The 21,395-nt window shown below is 38.8% G+C and overlaps 1 protein-coding gene across 1 annotated transcript in view; it reads left to right on the top strand.

The window, feature by feature from the left end:
- Nucleotides 1-2,002: 2,002 nt before the first annotated feature.
- gabra6b (gamma-aminobutyric acid type A receptor subunit alpha6b) overlaps nt 2,003-21,395 on the top strand; it is a 44,892-nt gene continuing 25,499 nt past the window's right edge. Inside the window, exons 1-8 of the mRNA XM_059351657.1 lie at nt 2,003-2,398; nt 2,551-2,675; nt 3,080-3,147; nt 4,158-4,378; nt 4,979-5,061; nt 5,608-5,751; nt 7,207-7,359; nt 15,300-15,577. Coding sequence (XP_059207640.1) covers nt 2,310-2,398; nt 2,551-2,675; nt 3,080-3,147; nt 4,158-4,378; nt 4,979-5,061; nt 5,608-5,751; nt 7,207-7,359; nt 15,300-15,577 — 1,161 coding nt within the window. The 5' untranslated portion in view covers nt 2,003-2,309. The remainder of the gene's footprint in view (nt 2,399-2,550; nt 2,676-3,079; nt 3,148-4,157; nt 4,379-4,978; nt 5,062-5,607; nt 5,752-7,206; nt 7,360-15,299; nt 15,578-21,395) is intronic.

The following is a 21,395-nucleotide window of genomic DNA, read 5'->3' on the forward strand; positions in this document are numbered from 1 at the left end:
GTGCTGAAATAATGCATTCCAGCTCATTGATCAATGGAGACACAATGTAGTGAAGATAAAATGCTGAAGATAAAACATTGATTCTCTCATTATTTCCTTCTATTGTAGGATTTTTTTTCCAGTTTAAGGGTCAGGTTAGGTTAAACTAAGCTATGATCAATGCAAGGGTTATAATTAGCCTTTAAGTAAGAAATGGTAGTGGTGTCAAGAGATCTATCCTACACAGTGTTAGTTTAACACTTGGCCTTTTGCTTGAATAATGATCATATTGAAAATAGCACTGATGTCATATCTTAATCCAACCTTTAAAGGGGCAATGTGTTATTACTTGCTACATGCTCCAAAGAAATATGGGGCAGAATTACAACTTATAGTAATACATGATTTACTAAATGCATTGGTGACACTCAATTTTGTACACAGTTCAACACAGAATAACCCTTGCAATGTCCTCAAAAACATATAGCGACCTTTTAAAAATAAAATTAAGACCAACTTATATTTTGTTTTTAAGAGACTGTTGCAGTGAAAAGATCAGAAAGTACTCATTAAGCAGAGGCACGGAGAGCAACAGCCCAGCAGGGAGAAGTCACAGGCAGATGTGATGCAGAGTCAGATGTGGCATGTTAGCTCCATGACTAAGCTAAGTTCGATATGTATTTATTCAGCCTGGTCTCTGATAAAACTATAATGCAGATGTCTGTGCTATGATTCCTAAGCTGTAGTCTGATGTCGTCCGATTTTGACGAGTTAGCAGGTGTTGGCAAGAAACCTGTACAGCAGGTTTATGCAGAGCTGCTCTTAGTCCAGCCTGCATTGCAGCTCGCATAGTTTAATTCGTTGTGCTTCTGTTACCCCTCTCTGCTGGCTATTGTTCTCAGTATGCTTGCTGACCTTAAATGCAGACTCTGAATTTGTGTGTGGCTCTTAATTTTAGTTTTAGTTGTAAACTAACACTGCTTACTACTGCACAGCTAACAATGTAGCTGTGTCTGATCCTTCAGCCTCTGAGGGCAGATTCACTTACTAATGCCTTGCAAAAAGCAGCATTACAGACAGGGGGGATCGGGGCTAGGTGGGTAGCGTGCTAGTTTCAGTAGATATCTCTCAAACACAATGCACAGACATCTTTGACATAACATAAATACTGTCCCTTCTTCACACTATGTTGATAAAATGTGTTAATTTTTTACAATGTTTTAAACTAAAAGTTTGGCTGATATCACAGATTGCACCTTAAAGTACAAAAATGTGACAAATTCCTTTTCATCACTCAGCCAGCATCCTTGTGCCATAATCCTATCAGCTGATGGCCGTGCACACTGCTAGGTGTGCCCAGTCCTGCCGTCAGGGTGGGGTCAAACGGTACAGATGACCCCGGCTCAAGGCCCAGGGGGAGGGCGGCCATGCAAATGTCTGGCGCTAAAGTGGGTGTGAACGAGGGGCCCACTTTGAAAAATGTTATCCAGAATTCCTATCTGTGAGTCTGTCTGTGTGACTGAGAGCTCAACTCCACGAGCACTGAAAATGATGCAATTTCTTGTGTATTTGCAATAGAAAAACGGACAGAAACGAAATAAAGTCATGTCAGCGCTGTAGATTTTGGTTTGTCTCTTTTTTTCCCCTTGCTCTTGCTCTCGGTCTATGGATGGTGTGAGTTTGAAGTTGCACTAAATGTATCTACCACCTACTCCACTCAACCACCCAACCACTATATGAATCACAGTTCATCATGCTTTATCTCTAGTAGCAATTTTCTGTCTTTGTGGTCACACACACACACACACACACACACACACACACACACACACACACAGGGGTTACAAAAGCTGAGGTGGACACAAAATGATATCATTTAAAAATTATGCATTCAAAAGTACACTGCTGTCCATTGATATTATAATAGTGTATCTGTGCAGGCTCTCTTCCTCCACTTCTCCCTCCCTCCCCTCTCTCTCTCTCTCTCTCTCTCTATTCCTCTCCATCACTATTTTCTCTACAACCTCCTTAATGAAACAGGCACACTAACCGTCAGCATCTCCAAACAGAAACATTTTATAAACACCCAAGTTGCTCTTGAGACGAGCGTTTTTCTTGTAAAATGCCTTGTTCGGTTAATGTTAATGCCCCCCCTCGTCCCTCCTCCTCACTCTCTTAAAAACTCTTCAGGTTTTTCCAACTGAGCGATTCTGAGGCGGGCGCAACCGCACTAGAGGGGGAAGTCAAGTCGTGCTGGACTGGCGCGATATCCTCGCACAACTAAAAGAAGACCTGACGCGCGTTAAAAACATGCTTTTAAATGATGGAATATGCTGATTTTAAAAGTTGACCAGGGATTTCTAGTTGTGGGGTGTTTGCGAGGCATGGCTTTCCTTTTAACTTGCTTATTTCTGTCTTGGTGAGTATGACAACTCTTTTCTCTGCATGTTCTCGGACTTTTACGCACGGGAGCCAAAGACTCTGGATGGATTTGCATTTGAGAAACTCTGTATTTTCAGCTGTTTTTATTGTCTGTTGGAATAAGCTTTCATTGGTGCATATGTACTTTAGTTACAGTGCGAGCAGTGTTTGGGGAAATCAGCCCGGTGATACCAGTATCTATTTGGATAACATCACGCGCATATTGGATAGATTACTGGATGGCTATGACAACAGGCTGCGACCTGGATTTGGAGGTATGCTAATGACCGTGTCATGTTATATTTTATACAATATTGTCTCATAAATTATTGTATCAATGTTCCTTTTTCTCAGAAGATAAGAAGTTTGAGTCTAGTAGTTGTGTGAGCCTCGTTTTTCATTTAGCTTTTGTGCTGCAATGGTTAAAAAAATAGTTAATTTTCTTTTATAAAATTGACAAAATTACCAGCTCACAACCGGAAACTAAGTTTGAGAATCAAACTAGAATAAATGTATTGTTATTATCGATTTTTAATGGCTATTTTTAATATATGCATATTCTATACATTGAATATAATGTAGTTTTTCACTGCTAATATTTTGGAAAATATTTTAAATGTCTTATCCAAAGTCGTTGTTTTTGTCTGTATCAAAGCAACTACTTATCCTTTTGCTGTAGGTCCGGTTACAGAGGTCAAAACTGACATCTTTGTCACCAGCTTTGGACCTGTTTCAGATGTTGAGATGGTATGTAAAGCATACTGACCACTGAAAGATACAGGATGCACTGCTAATTCACTGGCTCGCATACACATGCATGCGTTTCATCACTTGTTAACAAAGTCAACGTATAAACACAAAAGACAACATGTACAGTTTTCCCGATAACTCTGCATATATAGCATCTAGACGTAGCTCCCCCCCAGCCTTCATTATTCCAGCATTTGGGCAGGATGTCATTAGTGCAGCTTAGGATTTTAATCTGGTTGACAATCCCCCCGTCAGAGAGGGAGAGAGAGATGTGGCTGATGTTGGAATGGGATAGGTCTGCTACTCCTGTCATGGGATAGGCTGAGCGCTGTATGTCTGTTGTATTATACACAGTTCAGGCTTTCACTGCATCTAAAGCCCACTTGAACTGCCATGTGATATGCTGTTGGCACTTCTATAGAGATGCATGTTAAAGGCTCTTCAGGGCAGCAAAGCCATCCATTTGATCTAAAAGCATTCCAGGTTTTATCTAGACTCTGAAGATAAAATAAAGTGCATTCACATTTTATGATTTTATCATCAATCGACCAGTATTCACTTAATGTATTAAATGAATATTTAAAAAATGTATATTTTATTTATTCTATCAGTTTGAGTTGCATTGGCATTTTGACGGAATTTAATATACATGATAAATAGGCCTGGACATATGTTCATAACATATATTCAGAGGTTATTGAAACCCCCCCTTAAAAGAAACAACAAAAGACAAATGTAGAATTTATAAATAAGTGCAAATCTCAATTCTATTAGCACTGGCGGCAATAGTAGAATAGTCCAGAAATGAAAAAAAAACACTGACTACATTGCCAGTACTCTATCCAGCAGGTCCAACAAAAACCATGGCTCACAAACCCATCTGCCATTCTCTCCGGGGGTAGTGGAGATAGTAGCAGCAGGAGCAGAAGCAGCACCAGCAGTAGGATTGGTCGTAATAGCAGTAGTAGTAAATAAATCCTGAACCCACACTCTAACCTCCCATCCAGGAATACACCATGGACGTGTTCTTTCGTCAGACGTGGATCGACGAGCGGTTGAAATTCGAGGGCCCCATTGAGATCCTGCGGCTCAACAACCTGATGGTCAGCAAGATCTGGACGCCGGACACCTTTTTCCGGAATGGCAAGAGGTCGATCTCTCACAACATGACCACCCCCAACAAGCTGTTTCGCATCATGCAGAACGGAACTATCCTCTACACCATGAGGTAACAGTGCTGGACAGTGAGCTCCAAAACCAGCCAAGACCGGAATAGAGCACAGACCTGGAAAGCAAATCAAACAAACAAGCATCCAAGAATATGCACAGACATGAAAAGAAATTGGAGAGTACCATTCCAAAAAAACAAGATATGTGCCATCTGATAGTGAAAACAGGCCTGGAAAGCAATTCAAACAAACATGACTCCAGCTTTGTTCCAATGTAGCATGAAAAAACAATCCCCTCGAGCTGCCGATGGCACAAAAACAGATTTTGATTATTTAAGTGGATCAACTTTACTTTTAAATCACTAAGTTCAAGATCTTGATGTAATCCATATTTCTAACTTGGTTCATTAGTGACCTTTGGGAGTGTTACAGCTACGTTTTTCCCTCCAGAATATGATATATTGCTATTACACAGGCTCAATAATCTCTACAGTGCTCACGCATCCACATTACATCAAATACTGCTTTTGGTTTCAGTCAGCCATTGTGCAGCATTGCACCACAATCAGAATGGATCAGAATAGAAGTAATTACTGAGCAAGTAACACTGTATCAAATATGAATCAAACAGCCCTTTCAACTCTTCCCTGTTCTGACAGATTAACTATAAATGCCGAGTGTCCCATGCGTCTGATGAACTTCCCGATGGACGGCCACGCCTGCCCGCTCAAGTTTGGAAGTTGTGAGTTTTTTTTTTTTTGTTAAGCCTCACTGGTGTGACAGATGGTGTCACTCTCAAATGATCACTCTGTCACTGAGTAACTGACTGTCTGACAGCATATAGTCAAAGATTTCAATTTGAAATGTCTCATGCAGCACATTTGGAGAACAAATCTATACCAGGAGGTCCTCGTTCAATATCTGTCAAGTCTGCAAGAATGTTTATGAAATAAATTGAAAATCTAAAAGTTATCTGATGATTTTCTCTTATGCCCTTGAATAATGGTGGCATTGGCAAGGGAAATGTTTTAAAAGTCTTGGATATCCTGTTTGTCTCAAGGCTATGCAAACTTATTTTTGGAGGGAATTATTTGTTCTGCGCTTCATTTATTTATTTAATTTCTTACTTTTGAGAACACAGACAATCAGGTCAGTTTTGAAAGCCACAAACACAGAAGCAGTAAACATCTTTTGTCTATTATCCTTTCAAAGTGTCAGCTTCTTTGTGCTTTAAATTATTGAACAAAAAAATTAAGTTTTAACAAAGTTATTCATCCATCCTGTCTAGATGCTTACCCCATCAGCGAGATTGTGTACACTTGGAAGAAAGGTCCTCTGTCCTCAGTGGAGGTGCCACAGGAGTCATCCAGTCTGCTGCAGTATGACCTCATCGGTCAGACGGTGTCCAGCGAGAGGTTAAAGTCCAACACGGGTGAGATGAGAGTCTTAGGAATGGGCTTGGTTTTATGCTGTTTGGGGTTTAGGACTTTTTTGTTGCTGTTTGATACAAAAGGAAAACTTGCATAGTTGCCATTTTCAATGACTCATGGTACTGGCTGACCCTTAACCTTTAAGACAGGTGGGATTGTGGGTAGTGATGTTTGGTGTTGTTAGAGGAAGTGACACTCTTTACAGTAATGGACAGTATTTTAAGGTTCAGAAGCACTCTAGGAAACCTACATATGTCACATTTTTTATGGTTTATAAAGTTGGGGCTGAATAAAAAAGGCAACATAAAATGTTTCATCTATCACTGCTTTGTTTTTTGTGAGGAGGATTTTGACTTTTTTTTTTACATGTACATATAAACTTATATGCATCATAGCTAAAGATCAGTTTCAAAGACTTTTGCTCATATTTGGATAATGCAAATATTAAACATTAATTATCACAAAAAAACTGCAGTAAAATGCATCCAAATGACTGTAAAAAAAAAAAAAAGAACCAGTTTAATGCAATATTATCACAACATCCCCACTCATTCTTCACCACAGATTTGCCGCAGTATAAAAGCTGGTTAACCATTATATATGAGCCAGGCTAACATTACAGATACCTGAGTTAGCTTAAAGAAACCAGAGGTCTACCAACTACTGATTGATTGGAGCCACAAAACCCCAGGAGATGTAACTCTAATCTACAAGGAAAGTCTGTCTAGGTGCATTGAACCTAATTGTATATCATAAAGGTTAAAGTTAGAATAGTTCACAAAAAAAAGTTTTTAGTGTTAAAAGCTTTTTTTTTATGCAGATGCACTCCCCAACAAACTGCTGAATAATTCTAACAAAAATGTATTATGTTCCCCAAAAATAAAAATTTTCCTCAAAAATAGAAATTTAAGTAATCCGGGGAACATTTCTCTATTTTTCTAAAATCATAAAATATATCCCAGAAAAAAAATAATGCTTTTTTTCCATTATCGTAAAGCTCGAATGCTATCCAATCTGAATCAGAATCAGAATCGCCGAGTAACAAGTAATAGGACAACAAAATTACCCATCAACCTGTCCGAACATATACTTAACACACATACAATATGACAAATAGGTGGACAGGACAGGGAGACAGGGCTGATGGAAAAGAAATACAGCATAACGTGAAGAGAGGAGAAAATAAAAATATAAATAAATAAAAAGTCTGCAGTATGTTTTGAGATTTTAACCCTTTCAGGTCACTATTTCACAGCTCTATGTTGGATATTAGAGTCTGGTTTCATCTTCTGATGTGCTGTGTGAAGTGTTTTCTGTGAGGTTTCTCTGGGGTTAGGTGATATCTATTGTAGTAGCTACATTACTAGCTTGTATTTTAAGCCAAGAGATATTCAATAAACAATTACTAGTGTGTGTTTATGAATTACTGATTTGGTCTTTGGTGTTTACTCTCTCAGGTGAATATGTCATCATGACAGTCCACTTCCACCTTCAGAGGAAAATGGGCTTCTTCCTGATTCAAACATACATTCCCTGCATAATGACGGTCATCCTGGCCCAAGTCTCTTTCTGGATTAATAAGGAATCAGTTCCAGCTCGGACTGTGTTTGGTAAGTTTTTTTCAAATGTATTTATGTGCTGCAAACATGCCAGTGTAAGTTTCAAGCTTAATTCCAAATGAAAAAGGACACTCATGCAGAATGAAGCAAATGGAAGAAGAACACATGCTGCAAACTGCTTTCCTGCTGGGTTGGAGTCATTTAGAAAATTCAAAACCATTCTCAGTTTAGCTGCCAAGTATTGCAACACAATGGCTTGCAAATAATAGAGGTGTTATGTTAGAAAAAAAGTATACCCAGTTGTCATTTTGCATGATTGCAATCTCCTAAAATGGACTGGAATGTGTTGGAAAATATCAATCATGTTTGTTTGCAGAGTAAAATAAGACAGGAGGGAATTTCTAAAGCTGTGCCTTTGATGCATCATGGACGATTGTTTTGGTAGCTCCGATGAGTTGTGGTTTTGTATTTTGCCAGAGTTTACATCGAGTTGTTCTCAGAAAGTTTCCAGCTCTCAAAAGTCCACTTTATTTTCCTCAAGTATCAGAAACTCAAATGAAAATCTATCGACTAACCACCCACTGCTCGACCCCAGTGTGAGTCTAGCGCTGCATACTTTAAGCAAGCATACTTTTCTCTATTTACTGCACTCTGATTGGTTTGAACTGAGCAGAGCGGTCGCTAAAACACAACCTTCCGCAAAAGAACAAAGACAGACACAGTCATCACAGTATGTTTTAACCTTTCTTCATTATCTCTATTCCTCCTCTGCTGTGGCTGAGCTGAATTAATTGGGAATAAATGTCCTTTTTGAAATTGGTCATGCAAAGGGCCGAGAGAGGGAGGATGTTTACTTGGCCCTCATCCGAGCACTCACAGGTTCCGCTTGCTCACATTACATTACGCTACAGTTGCCACCAAGCTCTAGCCTCGGGAGCACAGAGAGAGAGAGAAGGGGACAGATACTGAAGAGTGAGACTGAAAGGAATGAAAAAAAAAAAGACAAAGAAAAAAGGGGAAAACATGGGAAATGTGTGCAAAAGTGTGCAGGAATTCCACTCATTTTTTAATTTCCCCTTACGTTAATTTTCAACAGGCTGCAGCTGAGCGGAGTAACACTGCTGGCCCTTGTAGATTATCATTCTGTAGTCTGTGCTTGTCTTTGGAAGCGAGCCAGCGCTTCAACGAGCCTGCGCACTTCTTCAGAGAATAGATACCAATCATTAGTGTAGAAGTTGAGGCCCCATGCGGAAAGCACATCTGTGGCAACTCATTAACCTCACTCGTCCTGCTGTTTTTTTTTTATTTCACTCAATATTGGGTATAGGATAAAAAACTGCTTATTCTCTGGGTTGGCTGTTGTTAAAAAGGAGCTCTGGGCAAACCAAGAGCATGCTGGGTATTTGAGAGGAGGTTGTATAGAAAAATTCATATATTGGATTTTTTATGACATAAGGCCAAACTGTGATAGAGTTTGTTTCTTAAAGTAAAACACCCTGCTTATGAGATCTTAAAGTACAGAATGTCGTTTTTCTGGTATAAAGAACAGTCAACTAGTATTTTAAGGAGCTATTTTCTGAGTAGGTTGCATTAATGTTCATGGTACATGCAAGATAGGAAGTTAAAAATAAGTGACGTGAAGATAAATGGCTATATGGATGTGCTCCACCCTGACAGTACATTAAGCATGTTGTGTGCTGGATTGTCAACAACCTCTCTAAGAGCTGAAAGTCCCTTGAGCACACGTCTCACAGACTTAATTGAGTGTGGCCTAATTTGTACCTTGCTTTTTTTTCCATATAAAAGCACATAAATGCCCCAAGCATTTCACTTTCTATCCTTTCTTTATACTTCATCCTCCTCCCTCCTACACTCTTCTTTCTTTCGTTCTCTTTCTCTTGCCTCTCCCTCCTACCCTGACAGGCTTTCTTCCCATGTCCCTCCTCCCTCTTTTGCAATCATTTAACTTGTGCTTTAGCTTGAGACAGTCAGCGTTGGCTGGCCATCGGAGGAGGTTGTATTTTAGAGCTGTTAGCTTTCACTGCTGTGCAGAAAATGCTTTTTGAGACATTGTAAGGTGCATTAAATCCCCCCATAAGTTCAGACGCTGCTAATGAAATGAGCACAGCTACGGTGCACATTTGGTAAAAGCACGGACAGCAGTGTTCAATGGCCCCTTTTCCCTGCTTGCTTTAGCTTGATGAAAGTGAATTAGATATGTACTTTGTTAATGGGCCATTAAAAGAGATGTTCATTGTCAGCATCTTTATCCGACTTAATAAGGTTGGAATCTGGGCGAGACAGAGGAAAATCCTCTTTCGGTGATTTAGAGCAAATTTTTTAGATGCAAAATAGCACTTCATGTTTATTTCCAAGAGTTTTACACTTCAAAAGTGACTCAAAAATGTTTCCCTTCCATTGACCTTTTGTGTTGTACAAACTCATTTCACACATCCAAGAGGATTTATGAATGGCCTCAGATGTATACAGTCTTTGTATTCATTTTCTATACTTTGAGGCTTGCTCAAAGCGAGCTGAGCTCTAATCAGCAGCCATGGCCAGAAGTTTAGAAAAAATATTTGACTAACTTTGATAAAAAGCACTGATACACTGCTTCTTTTTCACCATCCTTTCATTTATCTTTCTAGTATCTCACCCATAACTTGTATTGTGAGACACTAAACAGATTTCTTTGTGCCTTGTGTCTGGGTCACTGGTTACTGAACGGCTTTTCTCGAGAATGTTTAGATGTTTGATCTTTCACTGGCGTGCCAGTGCGGGGGCACGGGTAAGTCTGCTTATGGACAGATTAGCATCCGCTGAAGTGACTTTTTGGCAAAGCTTGCTGGTCTGAAATGCCACATGGCCTGACACTCCATTTATATGCCATCAAACAAAGCTGCTGCCTGTGTCAAAGATAATCCCTTGGAAAATCCATTGTGTACACAGTAACAATTGATTTAGCATTATTTTTGTAAATTAAATTACCTTTAATTCTGGCCAGCTTTGGCATTACACATACTGTGTAACCTTTCACGGAATCATATTATTTTATTTAGAGAGGAAGCAAGAATATTTATTTTGAAACCTCAACTTCAGCAGTCATTTTTACACAGTGCATCACCTTGTTCATATCCTTTACTTAAAAGGACCAATACAAGACTATCAAACATGTCCATTACAAGTAAAAGTCCTGCATTTAAAACCTTACTTGAGTAAAAGTGTTAAAACATGTAAAAATGTATTAACATGCAAACACATTAAAATGTTTTTCACTTTAAATATTGATCTAAAAAGTAACTAAAGCTCTCTTTGGGTTCAAAATACTTTTGGATTTTACATTAGTTTTAATTTTAATTTTGTTGTGATGTTTTGTTTGCAAATTCAGTTAATTTTATTTTTTTAGAGTGAGTTTGCAAGTTTGTATTTTTTTGGAAAATGCTAAGTTTGAGTGTAGTTTTTATTATTTTTAGTTTTAGTTTATTTGTAATGGGCTATTTGTCATGTGCGAGGTTATTAACTTGTAAAACCAGATTGATGAAATAGATTTCATATCAACCAAAAAAGTGAATGTATAAAAATGGTTGACAAAGATGAAAATGAAGGACATTTTCACTGTAATTGTAGTTCGCTTTAGTTAGTTTTGTAACCACACAATACAGTGCAACTAGTTATCGTTTTTTTAAAAATTCCCTTTTTTCTCATTTATTTTCAGTTAACAAAAATGTTTTTTCATTTCATTTTATTTCGTTAGTTTTTGTTAAGAATAATAATCTTTGTAAGAAGTACATTATTTGCCTCTTAAATGTAGTGGAGTAGAAGTATAAAGTTTGGTTTCTCCATATTATTGCCTTCATCAAAGCTTCAGTTTGTGTGTGATTTGGTTGTTCATGCCAGTGAAAGAGTAGACATGAAAGCTGAAATTAGGCCCCTTCAAGTATAATTGGCATCTTCACTATGAGTTAGATTTCAATCTCATGCACTGTGCATTTTTAATCACAAATTAAGTTTATCATTGCTTTGATATCTTTCTGACCTGTGTGTCAACAATTTACTACAATACATGCTAAGACCTCACTACCAAGTCGCTTTGAATCATCTCTGCAGCATTGTGGTCTAATAAATAAGCCACGAGTGCTTCAACTGCTATTATCTCTGCAATGCTGAAGTGATCACACAGACGTTACTTGCCAGATGGTATATTTTGCTAAGGGAGTTTAAATGGCTTTTAAATGGCAATGAGAGGCTGCAGTTTTGTTGCCAATTAAATGATAAAATAGCCTCAATGAGAAGACCTGATAGATCTGATCTATTGATCTGAAGAAAAGACATTTTGAAGTCAAATGGCAGGCTTAATGGCATATTGTCCTTTAAGGGGGCCTGTTATGCTTTTCTTTCATATAATGTTACTGGATGTTCATATTAAACGGTCAAAGTTTCAGATAATGCACTAAACTTGTGTAAAAGTAATCCATGTAAGCACATATTTCTGTTTCAAACTGTTTATTCTACTCTCAGCTCGGGCTGACGTCAGTTGGTGCTGGGTTTCTAAATATATTCATTTGCTCCAGGCAAGTTACTGCAGTGTTGACATTACATACACTGCTACTCGTAGCTACATGCTAACACCAGGGGAACTTGCTCGGCAGTGTTGTTCATTTTTTCAGAATTTTGGATCACATTCCTGCTGGAACATGTTTGACTGTGTACTTTTAAGAATCAAAGATTTTTCTTGATCATTTTTCAAGGCAGAAGGTGCTGCTGCTATTATCCATTAAAGTCATCTCATTGCTACATATAGCTTTATGCTAACAGCAAGGACAATCTCAAAATTTGATTGAGGACATTGGAAATTTCTTCCTGCCGGAACTGGTTTAATTATGTAGTTTTAGGTTTGGTTTACAAGCTTTTATTGGTGATTTTCCATGGCAGAATTTGCTGCTACTGAAGTGCCATTAAAGACCTGCGGCCGGATTCACAAAAGTGTTCTTAAGATAAAACTTAAGACGGTTCTTAAGAAAAAAAATAAGAGGTTCCTGTGAATGTTCTTAAATGGTATTCACCATTTTTTTCTTAAGAATTATGTCTTAGGAACTTTTTAGTTTTTTCACTTAGAACGTTCTTAGATTTTTAATTTAAGATGACTAAATCATTAGTATTAGTATTAGTAGTATCAAATATAACAACTGCCTCTGTGAATTACTAAGAGTGCATTGTAGTGTCATCTAGGAATAGGCCTACATGTCACACAGACTGAAAGGCCATTTCAATTATATGTTAACAGCCAGAATAAGCTTTATGTGATACATTCACAAAAAAAGTACTCTGACCAACATCATTGAACAAAATGTGTTAACACATTGTCCAGGGCTAAACTAAATATTAAATAAATCAAATAAATGTCATGTAAATTTGTTCAAGTAAATACAAATCAAGACTTACCTTTTCACTGTAGCTGTTTTAAGACTGGTGAGAGGTTCTCTTAAAGTTGTGAAGAAATCTAAGAAGAAATCTAAGAAATTTGTTTTCAAGAATCTCATTTGGGGCGGCTGTGGCTCAGTTGGTAGAGTGGTCACACACTGATTGGATTGTTGGTGGTTCGATCCCTGACCATGGCAGCCTACATGTCGAAGTATCCTTGACCAAGATACTGAACCCCAGATTGCTCCCGATGCTGCGTTCATCTGTGTGTGAATGAATTCCCAATGGTGGCAGGTTGCACCGTTTAGGGTAGCCTCTGCCACCAGTATGAATGTTGTGTGAACGGGTGAATGAGCGCAGTCTGTAGTGTAAAGCGCTTTGAGTGGTCGCACTAGAAAAGCGCTATATAAGTGCAGGTCCATTACCATTTGTTCTCAAGTTCTATCATAGGAAAAAAAAATAAGAAAAAAGTTAAGAAAAAAACTAAAGAAAACATAAGAATTTCTTCAGGAATACCAAATCTCCTTAAATTTTGTCTTAAGAGCAAAGTTAAGAAAAAAGTGGCACTTAAGAAGCATTTTTTTTTCTTAAGAATGCTTTGTGAATCCGGCTTCTGCTCCGACTGCAATAATGGTTTTACAGAGTCGAGAGATCACAGATGCTGTAGACACAGGAATACTGACCAATCAAAGCATTTTTTAGGAGGGGGGCTTAAAGAGAAGCGATCAGTGGAGCGTCTCAGATATAGGGTGAATAGAGTTGCAGCAGCCGTAAGCAGTCTGAGGAAAATAAAGTGTTTTTTGAACATTAAAGCATGCAAACATGTCAACCAAAAATGTAAGTATGAAGCTGAAAATGACCACAAATATATTTTTTTCTAATGTCTAAATAGTACTTTTTTTTCTCCTTCTTTTTATCAATTTATGCGTGTTTGTGTGCATGGGGTGTTTGTGTGTCCAAATCAAGCTGATTGCACTTGTCTGTCATAATCAAGCCTCTGCATTGTTATTCATTGACAAACATTTCCAGGCATTGAGTCATATGATGGTTTCTTAGAAACAGAAGAATAAAAACCAACATCCAGTCACATTCATCACCATTCTTCATAAATATCTTCATCAACACTTTTCACATCACCAAGGGTAAAGTTCATGGTAAATAAACATTGTCTATTCATATACCTGCTTATGCTGTGTAGGATTGTGGCATGGTGTACAAGAATGTTTAAGATAATATTAAAGATGATGCAAAGAGGACCTTGATATGTTTGTCCTCATCAGAGAGGGGTTAAAAGTAAAGAAGAAAATAAAAAGATCAGAAGCCTAAAAATAAATAAAAAATGACAAAAAAAACAAGCCAAAAAAAACATTGTCAGGGCTTGACTGAGCCCTTAAAAAGCAGGACTAAAATAATAGTTCAACAAAGTTGTAAGCTACAGCCAGGAGGTGATTAGTTTAGCTTAGCATCAGACTATAACAAAGGAAAACAGCGTAGTGTGTGTACCAGTGCCCCTGATGCCCACAGATGAATGTGCTGTATCTCGTGGGAATCTCAGGAGGTTACATCACTGTTTTTTGGCTAAAAGCAGATGAGCAAAGTGTTTGCTCATAGTATTGTTTGTTTATGTGCAGCTTAAACAAGCAAGATATAATAGAGCCCGTAGGAAGTATTTTTCCGTCCGTATTAACCTTTAGCTGGCAGTTAATAAAGTTTTATTTTTACTGTTTTCAATGGAACAAACTGATGCGGAAGAAAGGGTGTTTCAAATACATGGGCCAGACGTGGCCATCGAACAGGCCGGGGGGGTCTGGCACCGTGTAGTTCCTAGCATGCTAATCGTGAGATAGCACATTACGCAGTTTGCTGCACTAAAAGTACATTAACATGAACCCAATTAGCTGATATAACATATTGCATGTAAGAATCTCATATCAAATGATTATGCGCGTTACGCTAAGCAACATGAATGCCATCCCTGAATTACATAGTAATGCAACATAAGAAGTGGATAAAGCTAAATCTCCGCTTAGCATGCTAATCGCGATTTACAGAATTTGCACATTACATGCAGACCACTACAACTTCTGCAACTCCATAAAACACTTACTTTTCATAAGGTATGCACACCATCCAGCACATACACATTGAACATTGATATTCGCTGGAAACAATTTGAATATTGTTGGAAAATCAAACCTTGTAGCGCACTTTAAAACTCAGAAAAATAGGCAGGCTAAATAGACTTACAGATGAGATGAGTCAGGTGTGGAAATCCAGAGCGAATTGGGTTACTGAATTGGGAGCTCCCCTAAAAGGCGTCCAATCAGAAACAGTGCAACACGTCCTACATAAATAATGATATTTTGAAAAATGAATTCCAAAATCTTCAAAATCGAGGATGCACACCTTCATGCCATGCGCAAGCCACATACAAAATCTTAGGTCAGTCTGACTAACGGTCAGAGAGATATGCCCTAGACACACACACACACACACACACACACACACACACACACACACACACTTCTTGCTTTAACATGTTTTAATTTCTGTCTCCTCCCTGTATGCAGGTATCACCACTGTCCTCACCATGACAACGCTCAGTATCAGCGCCCGCCACTCCCTCCCCAAAGTTTCATACGCCACGGCCATGGATTGGTTCATCGCCGTTTGCTTTGCCTTCGTCTTCTCCGCCCTGATTGAGTTTGCAGCTGTCAACTACTTCTCCACCCTGCAGGCCAACCGGGAGCTCAGGAAGGCAGCAGCCATGAAGGCAGCAGCTCAGGAGGCAGCGGCTGCAGCTGCAGCTCCGGCTGCAGCCACGGGGAACGACGGAGAGGTTACCGCTGTAAGTCTGCCTCATTGTTTCACACTTGTTGAGTTCACTTGCATTGACAAATTCCTGCTCAAGTTTGAAACTGTGTAAAAGGAATCAGTTTCTTCATTCAGTTTGCTGTCAACAAAATGTAAATGTAGGGGCATGGTTGGATAGAAACATGATACAAAATTTAGGGCTGAACCGATCCAACTTTTTCTCCCCGTGCCTTTTTTATGGCTCTGTGTCAGCAGCCAGCATGACTGGAGGCACTATGTTTACTTTCTTGTGAATGCAATATTGAAATATCTTCAAATTTACTGTAAATGTCCACTTGGACTCAAAGATGATCTGATTAGATTTTGAGGGTCAGTGGTGAAAGGTCAAAGTCATTGTGAGCTCACAATTTTCCCGTTCTCATGAACATTACATCTCAGAAATGCCTTGAGGGATTTTTTCTACATTGGCACATGTCCATTTGGACTCAAGGATGAACTGATTTGATTTAGGAGGTCAGCAGCTAATGTTCAAGGCCATTGTGTCCTGATATTCTTTCAATTCTAATGAACACAAACTCTCAGAAATGCCTGGACGGGAAGTAGTGGTCTGCATGTAATGTGCAAATTCTGTTATTCGCGATTAGCATGCTAAGCGGAGATTTAGCTTTATTCACTTCTTATGTTGCATTACTATGTCATTCAGGGTCACTATGACCTCACAAAATATGTTTTTGGCCATAACTCAAGAAATTACATTATTTCACACAAATATCTAATTTCACTGTGACATCATAATGCTCTCCAAAATATATTTATATCTCAGGAACTGAGAGGGTGATTGAGAATGTTTCACAATTGGCCTGACACTGAATTGGTGACACTAATCTTGGCTGCCCATCTTGAAACTGTCATGACTGTAAAGATCTTCTGAGCTGCTGGGTTGAGGACGTGTGTAAACCATTTTCAGACCTGCAAATGTGGTTGGTGGAGGCATACAACTAAAAGGCAGCAATTCTACATACTTTATTTTGAAAATCTCTAACCCTCAGTGTATGGAAAACTGATGAAGAATATTCTCCTACTGGATGTTTCACTTTCGACTTGTCTAATACATGTAGGTTACTTGCAGCAGTTGGATTATGCTGATGCTGTGTACGGATACAGACCTTACAGATTGCATTTAGTTGCTGTGATAAATGGTGATCAGAGCTGATGCTGCACTCGCAGGGAGGAAAAGGGCTTCGGTTGGCCTCATTACATGCCTCTACATCTCCTCATCAAACCACTCCACTGGCTCTACCACACTTCTGCTTTTTTTTCCTCACAAATCTTAACTGAGCTGCTAAATAACACAACTCTCCGCAGGGCTTTTAACTCAATTTGCTGAAAGTTTGTTGTTGTACACCAGTACTCTTTTTCTGAGCTGTTCTCATTTATTGACCTTTCTCATATAGGTCATAAGGTTTAGACTTTCAGACAGTTATACATAAAATATGCACATTGAATGAAATTTTGTTGCATTTGCTCACATCGATTGTACTCTGGAATGTCAGATAAATGAAGTATAAATATGAATATAAAACTGTAAAAATAGAATATTTATATTGCACAGAAGTGTAGCAGCATAAAGTGTTTTTGTACACAGACAATAGACATAACAAATATAAAATATAAAAATGAGTTCACAGTGTAGTGCAAAAGGTAGAGTGCAAGTGAAGATTTTCAATATATTTACTGACATAAAATGATTAAGTTGGTTAAAAGCTATTTTCAATGATGTGGTGCCTGCCAACACCTCTGTTTTAACACCAATAATGTACCACTGCATTTACATTAAGGAGCGCATGTGAAGCACATGCAAAAAGTAACTTTACACATGCTCAAGGAGTGATAACATCATGACATCATCCAGAGGTCCACAAAGCTCAGTGAATTACATCACCTTTTCCAGGGATAGGTGTCTGGATGACTGCTGGTACAGCACTTATGCTTCCCCATGTAGCTAACATAAAGTGGTTTCACTGTGGCTTAAATGCAATAAATGGATCAAATGTATGGCAAAATACCTACAACATGATGCTGGTGTGGATAAAGTCTGAATTCATGCCTTGTCAGGTCTTTCTGCAAGACAACAAGCACACAACTGTAAAAATTCTTGTTTTCTGAGTTCAGGACGACCAGGGTTATGCTGACAGCCACTAATACAGCAGCATTTACTTAAAAAAAACAGTGTGTAATTGGATGCATCAAAATGATGCCAGCATAGATCATAATGAAGTGTAAAAAGTCTGTATTCATGCTTTGTCAGGACTGTCTGCAAGACAACAAGTCATCACTGTTTAAATTGCTAGTTTTTTGAGTGGTGTTTGGATAGATCGGAGCTATGATATGCAGGAGATTTCCAACGCCTGGCAGAGATCGGCACTTTTCTTTCTGTGATTTTCCAGTTTAATTTGGATTGGTCACATCTGGCTATATTTATTTTAAATGTTTGTGAAATTACACCACGAAAGTTCATGTTTCACTGTCTAAATGCAGTTCCTGTTTGCACTGTAACTATTGGAATACAGGAATTTGATGAGTGCGATTTATGAGGCAATATGTGTCATTTGGATGCAAAGAGTGAAGCCAAATAAGACAGCACTAAGCCAGTGCAGACAGCACTACTGAGGTTGGGTGCTATCCTTCATGTATACATGTAATCTCTGTTAATAACATCTCTCTCTGTATATCAGGTTTTATTTCACACTCATCATGCCTTTCATCTTTGCGGTTTGACTTTCTCAGTTGTTGTCTCTTGCTAAGCTTGTCTCTATTTCTCCTCCTGTCTGTCTTGTTCTGTTTGTCTCTCCTTCTGTCTAAATCCATTCTCAGCTCTTTGCTTTTATATAACACTTTCAAAACGGTCTATTCTTATTTCAATTTAAATTGGCTTTATTGGCATAACACATAGCCAAAGCTGTGTTGCAAAGGAATATAAATTAAATAGAGTGCATAAAGCAATGGAAGCATTTTAAATTAATAAGATGCAAATTGGTAATACATAGAAGAGCATTTCTTGTGTACAGCCGTGCATCCAGTCAGTATAAATATCTACATGTAAGAAGCTTCATATATGTTAATTGTATACATCATAAGTATAAGCAGTAAGCACCATGTAGTTTGTCAGGGACAGATGAAAGTTAACAGGTAATCTATTAGCATTGACTTGTGGCAGCAGGTAAAAAAGAAATACACTCACCTGCCACTTTATTAGGTACACCTGTGCAACTGCTTGTTAATGCAAATATCTAATCAAACTGAACTGAAACACGGTCTAGTGTTCTGTTCAATAAGCCAATGAGCTGAGAATTAAGTTGGGTAAAGCTACATTTTGCAAACTGAAAGTTGCAATAACAATTATAAAACACAGAGAAATACAAGAGTATTAATTTGAGCTAAACTAGCTTACTGTATCAAACCTTGCTAGCATGATTTACTAGGTTTAATTTTATCCAAAACACACTTGAATATGCAAGATTACTGTGAAAACTAACCTCATGCATCTACGGAGCTAAAACATAAAACATTGAACTCCTTGACGTTATCTTTACACTACCACCTCACTTGATATAGTTTTTTACCATCGACAGGAAGTCTCTTTTTGTCCTTTCAAAATAAAAGCGTCCATTATCGAAACGGGCTTTTGCATATTACTGTATATATATCTGTTATTTTGCCCATGTATGCATGTTTTTAAAACATAGCAATTATTGGATTAATTGATCGTTAACGTTATAGATAATCGAGTTAGCAGGTTTCTTCCAAACACCCATCCCTAGTTGCAGGTATGCAGAAGCCTAGAAACGCACAACACGTCCCACCTTGAAGCAGATGGGCAACAGCAGCAGAAGACCACACTGCTATTTTATTACCGCCTCAAGTGGCCGATGAGTGTAGGCTGTTTATCATCAAGCAGTGTCATAAACTTCTGGAATAGCTTTTAAAAAACTTTTATGATATTTGCCTCCTGTGCTTTTTCATTTTGGACACAGAAGAAATCACTTTCATTGTTTTGGGGGCAGTGGTTACAGATACATTCCTCTGATGTCTTTAATCATATTGCAAACCCAATCTCATTCATTTCTCTGTTGTGTGTTCAGATTTTTGCTTTATTCAGATTTTTTGTTTGTTTCCTGCCAGTTGAACATTTCTATTGAGGGATTGGTAGTAGGTCAGTTTGCTGTGTAATTTGTTTTCGTCTCCTCGTTGTCGACTGAAGTCTCCTATGAGGATTTCTTCAAATGTTTTGATGGATGAGACAAGTCTGCAGCTCTAAGACCGACTCGTTGTTTACATTCTTTTTTATACCACTCATGTATAATTTCTACCATCTGACTTGCTCTTAAGTTCTTTCTATACCATCTATTCTCCCGTCTGTATTTGCAGTCCCACACGCAGCATGTGCAGTGTAAGCAAAGCGCACTCTCTATTCCATCCTTTGCCCTGTCCCAGAGAAAGTCATCCTCTTGCTTACATCTCATCCATACATCCATCCATCCATCCATCCCTCCTTTCTATCTTCCCCCTCATGCACACACACACAAAACTGCAGCAACATGTAACATTCTCCAGCCCCCCACTGTGCTCTTCATGTTCTCTCTCAACACACACACTCTCCATCTCTCTCATGCACACTTGACCAACCCTTTTTTTTGCTATACACACACACACTGTAACACCACAATCTCCACTTATCCACGCTTGTTCTCACAGTCCCACACAAGAGCGCACAGAATCTAGAGCGCACACTCAAACCCGTACATATACATCTATATATGCACACACGTAATCTGCAGCAAATTATGCCCCCCACATCCATACAATTCACTTATCACTCTATGTGATGCCTTATCCATCCATCCATCCATCCATCCATCAGTACAGTATATCTATCATCCATTCCTCTCTCCCAGACCTCTATTCTGCCCTGTAACTGTGTGATAACCGCAGAGTGACACGAGGAGACAGCCAGTGGCTCTCTGAACGATGTTGCTGCAGATTATGTAAGAGCCATAGATTAAGGGAATATCCAGTAGATCACTGCAGGCTCACAAGAAGGAGGGCAGCCACCACAATGAAGCGCAGTGCAGGCTGAGAAAGCTGGCCCAGTCCATTTTCTTGTGGAGCAAGATGGAAGGATGAATGTGAGGGGCCTGTGTGGTTTGTTTTTGTGTTGTGCGTGTGTGTGTGTGTGTGTGTGAGGGAGAGTTACACTGAGAGAAAGAGAGAGTGGGAGGGATGCATCATGGAAAATGACTGCTTTCAACAAATATGTAGGAGGAAAGAGTCTTCGTTACACAGAGAAAAAGGAAAAAAAAAACACAATGGTGTATCGGTGGGAATAGAAATAGCCATCCAGCAGTCACGATTTTAAACACTACGACCTGTTATGACTGTCAGGTAAAGCCATAACAAGAAATGGAAACCTGACAGCAACATGAGATAAATGTTTCATTTAATGAGTCAGATATACAACTGTAAACACAAAGGGGAAGGGGGTGTTTATCGGTGTGTGTAAAGGGTGCTGCATGCATTGTCAGTGGCGTGTGTGAGTAGGTGGTGCAGTATGTGGTGAAGGAAATAAACAGAAAATAAAGTAATGGTGGGAGGAAGGAGAGGAGAGAGAGAAAGAGACAGAAGGGACCTTTATTTTTAGGCCCAGCCACAGGTGCCGGCAATCACGGGATTGTTGATCACTGTTTGGGTGAGGAGATGTCCTGATTAAACGTGGACAGATTTGATTTTCAAGCATTTGTTCTGGTGTCCCGGTGTCTTTATAATAACTCCTGAGTGTTGTGATTTTCAAGCAC

Source organism: Centropristis striata, chromosome 15 (assembly GCF_030273125.1).
Source record: "Centropristis striata isolate RG_2023a ecotype Rhode Island chromosome 15, C.striata_1.0, whole genome shotgun sequence".
Taxonomy (NCBI): Eukaryota; Metazoa; Chordata; class Actinopteri; order Perciformes; family Serranidae; genus Centropristis; species Centropristis striata.